Source organism: Myotis davidii, unplaced genomic scaffold (assembly GCF_000327345.1).
Source record: "Myotis davidii unplaced genomic scaffold, ASM32734v1 scaffold478, whole genome shotgun sequence".
Classification (NCBI taxonomy): Eukaryota; Metazoa; Chordata; class Mammalia; order Chiroptera; family Vespertilionidae; genus Myotis; species Myotis davidii.
Window position 1 is genome coordinate 776905 of NW_006289570.1, and position 8059 is coordinate 784963.

At 52.2% G+C, this 8059-nt stretch overlaps 1 protein-coding gene across 1 annotated transcript in view; it reads right to left on the minus strand.

Moving 5' to 3' along the window:
* Window positions 1-4724, minus strand: part of LOC102760349 — a 12491-nt gene extending 7767 nt beyond the window's left edge. The window contains exons 1-3 of the mRNA XM_006762114.2: window positions 4176-4724; window positions 769-898; window positions 174-249 (exon numbers count right to left, since the gene is read on the minus strand). Coding sequence (XP_006762177.2) covers window positions 174-249; window positions 769-898; window positions 4176-4632 — 663 coding nt within the window. The 5' untranslated portion in view covers window positions 4633-4724. The remainder of the gene's footprint in view (window positions 1-173; window positions 250-768; window positions 899-4175) is intronic.
* Between the last annotated feature and the right edge of the window lie 3335 nt (window positions 4725-8059).

The window sequence follows — 8059 nt, forward strand, 5'->3', positions numbered from 1 at the left end:
TTAAGGACACTAGTCCTACCTGATTAGGGCCTACCCTTATGACCTCTTTTAACCTTGATGATCCCCTTAAAGGTCCCATCTCCAAATACAGCCACAATGATTTGGGGAGACATAAGACCATAGTATGTATATAAAATGCTTGCATAATGTATAGCAGATGCTCCCTGAGGTGCCAACTGGGTTGATTTCTGGGGAGGCCTCTCTCCTTGGTTTGCAGGCGGCACCTTCTGCGCTGACGTGGCCTTTCCTCTGGGCACACAGTGTGGGGGTGAGGGGGAGGGGAGGGATCATGAGGTCCTTTTCTCCTTTAAGGACACTAGTCCTATTTGATTAGGCCCTACCCTTATGACTTCCTTTAACCTTGATGACCCCCTTAAAGGTCTCATCTCCAAATACAGCCACAATGGGGGTTATCGGTTCAACATATGATTTGGGGAGACATAAGCCCATAGTATGTACATAAAATGCTTGCATAATGTATAGCAGATGCTCCCTAAATGCTCATTTCTCCCCCCCTTATTTCTTCTTCCCCTCACCCTCCCTCCCTCCCTTCTCTTCCTCCCAGCCAGTGGTACATCCACACAGCCCCAGCTTCCGTGTGCTCTGGAAACACCTGACCTCTCACCCCTGGGGAGGCAGTCAGGCGCTCATGACTGGGCTTGAGATCCCGGACACGCAGTGTTTGAAATAAGAGCTCTTTCACTCGGGCCCACAGGCAGGTGGGCCCCAGAACAAGGCTCAATTTAAAAAAAAAATAATAGTGCCTACCTTGAAAATACGATTTCACTTCCAAATGCCTCTTTGCAGCTTCTCTTGAAATAATTAGCGGAGCCGGCGCCCTGGGCCTGCATCGTTGGGAGGCCTTTGCTGGCTGGAGCTGCACGGCTGCCAAGCCACCCTGGGGAGACAGAGAGAGTGGTTTGGTTCCTTCCTCCCCTGCCTGGTCTGGTTCAGTAATTATTACCTGCCCATCCCCTGTAGGTATAAAGATCTGCAACCGCTGGTTTAAATAACGGTGACTGAACTGCAGGAGAGCCTGATTTGGGGCTCCGACTTTCCCCAAATGGACAATGGGGTCAGTAGACTTTTGTTTTCTATTCCTTTTTCGTGGGCTTTACAGCTCCTTGAATGTGGGTGGGGTTTGGGGTGCAAGGGGGCTGGGGGAATTGGGGACCAGCATTGTGGTAGGCTGGTTGCATCGATGGTCCCAGTTAATACCCTACCTGTACCCATACCCTTTGTCCTGTAACTTCTGGCCCCTCCTACTCTGGGTTTGACCATGTGACTTTCTTTGGCCAATGGGATATTAGCAACAATGCAAGCAGAGGCTGGAAAAAGCGCTTGCCTATTCCCACTTGTTCTCTTGGACTTCAGCAGTCAGCATGAGAATGTGCCTGGGTTAGCCAGAAAACACGCCCAGGCCCGAACATGAAAGACCCAGGCATGTGGGAGAGAGCCCAGTTGTCCCGACTAAGGCCATCAGGCCAACATCCAGCTGACCGCCAGACGTGCGGGTGAGCTCAGCTGAGGCCAGAAGACCGGCCGGCCACCCTGTGGATTTGCGAGCAGTAATAAAAATAGGAGCTGGTTTAAGTCGTTGAGTTCTGGGGATCATTTGTTACGCGGCATTAGCAGTTGTAACTGACGCATTTACATTCTATGCAGGCTCCCTTCCACCTTCCTTCCCAGTCTTCCTCCCTCCCTCCCTTTTCAACTGGTATTTATTGAGCATCTACTGTGTGCCATGGGTACATTCTGAGCAAAACTAGGCATGGTCTTTGTCCTTAGGCTGTTTACAATATTGCTCGATTTCTATCACCCACGTTGAAAGATTGAACTTCAGCAAGAAGATGACAGCTCATGGTTAGAACGCATTCTGCTCCAAGGTGACCTGGGAAGGGTTTCTCCCCCAAAGAGGGGTTAGTTATAACTTCTCTCTCTCCCATTCTAATTGTTCCAGCAGCCACTGCATAGAAACAGTTCTTCCCAGGAAAAGAGAAATCTTTTTGAAAGGATGTGGACAGCGGGGATGTTCTTAAGTAATTCATATAAAGAGTGAGCGATTCCCTGTATTGTTTTTATAAGGTAGGGCGAGTTTTATGGACTGCACCGTAGAGGGGTTAGTTATAACTTCTCTCTTTCCCATTTTAATGGTTTCAGCAGCCACTGCAGAGAAACAGTTCTTCCCAGGAAAAGAGAAATCTTTTTGAAAGGATGTGGACAGCGGGGATGTTCTTAAGTAATTCATATAAAGAGTGAGCGATTCCCTGTATTGTTTTTATAAGGTAGGGCGAGTTTTATGGACTGCACCGTTTGATGTATTGTGATGCATTATGTTTTGGTCCGAGGTCTATGCAGAAAAGCCTGGCGTTTCTCTGGGTTCTGGGAAATGTACCATAAATAAAGGTGGTGGTTTACTTCTGGGCTGGCCATTTCCTCTAATAATGTGAAGACGTGTCAACACCCATTTCTCAAGGGCAAAATATGAGGTTCTCCCCACAGAGGAAGAGTGACTAGAGCTTGTGGGTTCTCTAGACTCTCAAAGGAGCGGGGAGGCCTGGGCCGGAGCCTGTGGCCTGGACAGGCTGTGGTCCTCAGGCTTCCAACGGACCCATCTGAGTTCAGGTGAATTAGGGGGGTTGGCACCATCTGATCCCGGGCTCTTCCCACCTCCCTCTTCCCTTTGGGTGTCGTTCCCAAAGACACGCCAGCTCTGCAAATCCCCGTGAATGTGGGGAGGCTGGTCATGGTCCCATTCCTCGCCCCGGTTTCCCCATCTGTAAAGTCACCCAACGATGACTTACAACCTCTTCAGTTGCGTCAGTACCAGCAAGACCAGTGCCATTCCTTCTCTGGGTTTATCTTCTGTTAGGTACAGAGACAGGAGACGGTGAGGAACGGGTCCCTACGGGTGACAGTTCAGACACGGTGTTTGGGAGAGGAAGGGCATTTGGGTTTGGTGTGTGTGTGAGGGATGCTGTTCGATGCTCCTCCGATGATGTGATATGGCTGGTGCCTTCAGCAGAAGGAGGTCTGAACCGGGCATGAGTCCTGGTTTGGCCATGCACTGTGTGGCCTTGGGAAAGTCCAGTCCATGCTCTTGGCCTCAGTTTATTCCTCTGCGTAGTGTTTTAGACGCTGATATTCTGGAATTGGTTGAAGCCAATAATGTTCTGGCCTGTGTGTCGGAGTGTCAGAGGGGGTTTCCCTCCAATTCCTGTCTTACTGTGGGGATAGAATCCAGAGGTGAGTCAGGCTTATTTTGATGGAAAGCCTTAAAAAACTGAGTTCAAATGGGCTGGGCCAAGGTAGTTTTCTGGCTGAAAAATCCAGGCACTGCCTTCAGGCATGGCTGGACCCAGGTGTCCTTAACCAGTTTAGAAACCCTGATTGAAAGGGAGAACCTTTTCCCCAGATGTTCTAGCAAAAGTCCCAGGGCTGAATGTCATTGGCTTAACTTGAGTCACATGCTCACCACTGAGCTACTCTGATTGGCCAGACCTGGGTCGCGTGCTCACCTTGGAGCTGGGGGCAAGGCCAGCCCCATCTAAAACCACCAACTGAGAGAAGCAGAGGTCCCTCAAAGGACAATGAGGCCCTGAAGGCAGAAGGATGGGGAGTGGGTACTGAGCAATGGGCCCACCGTCAGGACCGGGCCGGGATCTTATAGATCAGCGGTTCTCAACCTGTGGGTCGCGACCCCTTTGGCGGGCGAATGACCCTTTCACAGGGGGCGCCTAAGACCATCCTGCATATCAGATATTTACATGATGATTCATCACAGTAGCAGCATTGCAGTGATGAAGTAGCCACGAAAATAATCTTATGGTTGGGTCACAACATGAGGAACTGTATTTAAAGGGCCAGAAGGTTGAGAACCGCTGTTGTAGATGGAACCTTCGCCTTTTTCATTCCTGGAGTCCTGAATGGCAGAGCTGGATGAAGGCTCAGGGACTATGCGTCTCAACACCTCCCAGGCCCGCATGTCACACATGAGGAACCTGAGTATGGAACACACCATCCTCCACAGCCTCAGAGGGCGGGCGGCCCCAGGCCAGCTGATCTCCGTCTCTCCGGGTGGCTCACACCCACTGCCCCTGGGAGGATCCTCACCCCACACCCACCCTCCAAGCCTGCAGCACCCTGGCACGGATCACCCACCACCCACCACTCACCTGTGGCCCCGCGCTCAGCAGCCTTGGCACTGCGCAGAGCTGGGTAGGAATGCAGAATTCCAGGCCCACGTCGGACTTGCTGGATTGGGATCTGCATGGGAGCAAGGTCCCCGGGGACCGTGTGCTGCAGGCCGGGGTTTGGGAAGCGCAGGTCTACACCCCGGACCGCGGACTTCCAGGGTCTGTGAGCCGCTCCACTCTCGCATCTGGATCCCAGGCAACCCCGACAGGGGCTCTCTCGTCCTAAGACCTCGCAGAAGAGGAGGACATGGAAGATGGTGGCATGCTCTTGAATGCTCTCGAAGGTCTTCTTCGCACCTGACCTACCTCCTTCCTGAGTTGCCATCGTCCTGGCCTTCCCACCATCGCCGCCGATGGTGTGAGAGGGGCTCGGGGGCCTGAGATCTGGGGCCGGCCCTGGGGCTTTGGTGAGCGGCCTGCGTTGGAAAGGACACATTCTGGGCTTCGCTTTTCCATCCCATTAAATGAAGTGAGCAGCCCTGGCCGGGTGGCTCAGCTGGTTGGGACGTCGTCCCGTACATCGAAAGATTGGGGGTTCAAGCCCCGGTCGGGCTCGATCAGGAGGCAACTGATGGATGTCGCACAACCTCTTATATCAATCTCTCTCTCTCTCTCTCTCCCCTCCTTCTCTCTCTAGAAATCAATAAAAAATATATCCTTGGATGAGGATTATTTAAAAAAAAAACCAAAGTGAGCAATCCTTGCTTTGGTCTTCTCCTCCAGCGGTTCTCAACCTGTGGGTCGCGAACAATGAAAATACATCCTGCCTATCAGATATTTACATGACGATTCATCACAGTAGCAACATGACAGTGATGAAGTAGCAACGAAAATAATGTTATGGTTGGGGGGTCACCACCACATGAGGAGCTGTATTAAAGGGTCGCGGCATTAGGAAGGTTGAGAAACACTGCCCTAGACCCAATGCCCAGGTTGAGTGAGGTCAAGGACATGGATGTGGGTGACAAGCCTGACGCAACATACAGCTCAGGGCCACATTCCTTCCCCCCAGGAGTGTGTGAGGTCGCTTCTGCGATCCTTCTCTCTCCTCTCTTCTCTGGACTGGGCTCATCAGCGACTGGCTGGGCGCCTGGGGCCCCCAAGGGCCGGGCCATTAGGAAGAGCCGAGGAGCATGAGTTACATCGCTCAAGCCACCTCTAGGGGGCGCCGGACGCAGCTTCTAACCAGGGGCCCAGGAACCATTCCTGGGAAGCGGGAAGCCCTGCGGTGTTTTATCCAATGTTTATGGCTGTTGGTTTAGGGGGTGAGTTTACAAGGCCCCGCAGGCTGCGCGCTGGGAAATTAAATTCCGTGCATTGTGACTCCGTCCTAATCACGCCGCCAGCCACGGGATTTATGGGCTGTAAAGTGTGGGGCGCAGTGCGGGCCGGGCCTCGCTTCTGGCTTCCAGCCCGTGTCCTTGGCCGGAGGCCTCCTCCCAGAGCCGGGGCTCATCTGCCCGTTTGCTCAGGAAACACAGGGCCTGGAGCCGCCTGAAGCCGGAGGAGGCACGGGGGGATGATTTCCTGGACTGTCCGGAGGATTCAGGGCCCACGGACACCTGCATTCCGGAACAGAAAGAGAGCGAATTTCTGGTGTCCCAAGCAGGGGGAGTGGCAGGGCCTAACGGGCTCTTGAAAGCGGTCTGAAGACTAACCGTGGAGGGTGGAGCCTAGGGGATGGTACTGGGCTGTGTGTCCAGCCCGGACACAGCAAGGGACACAAAGAAATCAGACCTCGAGGACCACTCCAGAGACACTGTGGCCTCTCTGGGGAGACAAGGCTCAGTTAGAGGTCATAGCTGAGGCCAGAACAGTGGGCCGAGATTCTGAGATGACCAAGATCCTCATAAGCCAAGGACATCAAGTCCAGGAGAGCTTCCCAGAGGAGGTGGCCCTGAAGGAAGGGCAGCGGTGAGCTTGCAGAGAAACGGGGAAGACAATGACATTAGGCGCCCCAAACATAAAAACTCTTCATACCATCGAGTGCCTACTAAACGTACCTTCATTCTCCCATTCAACCCGCACAGAACCTTATTCCTATCCCCATTGTACAGGTCGGGAGACTGAGGCCCAGCTAAGTCACACACAGATGTTAATTGATGGAACTGGGATTGGCGCCCACCCGGTAGCCCTGGCCTCTGGCTGTGGCTTTCAACCCCTGTCCTGCTCCCCTGCACCAGAGAGGAATTCAGGGATTCCAGGTCCTGGCTGCTAAAGAGGAGGAGGAGGAGGAGGAGGAGGAGGAGGAGCAGGAGAGAAAATGAGAGGAACATTGACGTGGGAGAGAAACATTGATCAGTTGTCTCAAGTAGGCAATGACCAGACCAGGAAAAGATTTCTCCTTCCTGATTATCAAGTGACTCCACTACTAGTGTGAAGTCTTCATTCAACAATAACAAAATCAGGGGGCTTATTCTTTATACAACAAACACGGCCTTTTCACAATTGTAAGGCCCATAAATTAAAACTTCAAATTGATCCGTGCTCAGGACTCACCGTGTTGCCATTCTTGGCGCGGATGCCCAGGGAAGTGGGAATAGACCAGATGCCGAGTCAGGGAAGGGCTGTGTCCCGGGTCCTCTTTTCCTCCTGACATAAACTGCAGTTGTTGGAAACGGTCGTTTGTCCTCCTCAGAGATTTCACAACCCCCTGACCTCTGTCACAACCTGGCCCTGGGGGCTGTGGTGGTTGAATCCTGCAAGTGGGGAGATGGAGCCGATGAGCAAGAAGGAAACCTTGATTGTTAGCAGCAGCAAACATTGTGGGATGGATTGTTACTGCATCTGAACGCGGCCTGTCTGCCCGCTGGTTATGCTGGGTGGGAGGGAGCCAGGGGGCAGGAAGCCTTTGAGAAAGCGATCTCCATCCTCGAGGTGGGAGATGACGGTGGTTGGGCCCGAGCCCTTGTGTAGAGGTGGGAGAAAAGAATGGATCAGTTATGTGTCGGAGCTAAAGGGGCCGTGACTTGCGAATGGACATAAAGGAGAAGGGAGAGAATTACTTATGTTAAGTCTCCCTGTCTCATCCCTTGAATTGTTGTTGGACCACGAATTGGGCTGAAAGTTCCTCCTGCAATCTCCTATTGGAGAATAAATTCCTTTATCGTCTCTTAAGAAATGGTCCCTGTTTTCCTTTTTCAAAAAGAGCAAAGCAGAGTTCCCTCCAGAGAAGCGAGGGGCCTAGGCCTGCTTCCCCCGTAGCCAAGGCGTCCTCTGCTGGCAGGCTCGTGAACTCTAAAGAACATGACAGGTGCTGGTCAGCTGGCCTCGCAGCGGGCGACAAGGAAACTGGCTTTGGCTTGATGGTATTACCTGGCTGTCCCCACAGAGGTGAGAAAATAGACCTAAATCCCCCTGGCTTTGTGCCCCTTGCTCCTCCCCACTTCACCCCTTGCCTAACCGGTGGTTCAGAAGATGGCTATTAAAATAGCTGCTTCAAAAGTGGGTTAGCTGGGGGAAATGTTATCAGAAGGAGAATTGTGTCAGGAGATGAGAGAGAGAGAGAGAGAGAGAGAGAGAGAGAGAGAGGAGAGAGAGAGATACAAATTAGCCCTTATGCTTTCATTAAAAGGATTGTGTGCCTGGCTGGTGTGGCTCAGTGGTTGAGCGTTGACCTATGAACTAGGAGGTCACAGTTCCATTCCCTGTCCGGCATATGCCTGGGTTTTGGGCTCAGTCCCCAGTGTGTGTGTGTGTGTGTGTGTGGGGGGGGATGTGCAGGAGGTAGCCAATGGATGAGTCTCTCTCATCATTGATGTTTCTATTTCTCTCTTCCCCTCCCTTCCTCTCCCTGAAATAAAAACATATTTAAAATCAAATCAAATCATATTTCTAAAAAAGTAAAATAAAATGGTTGGGCA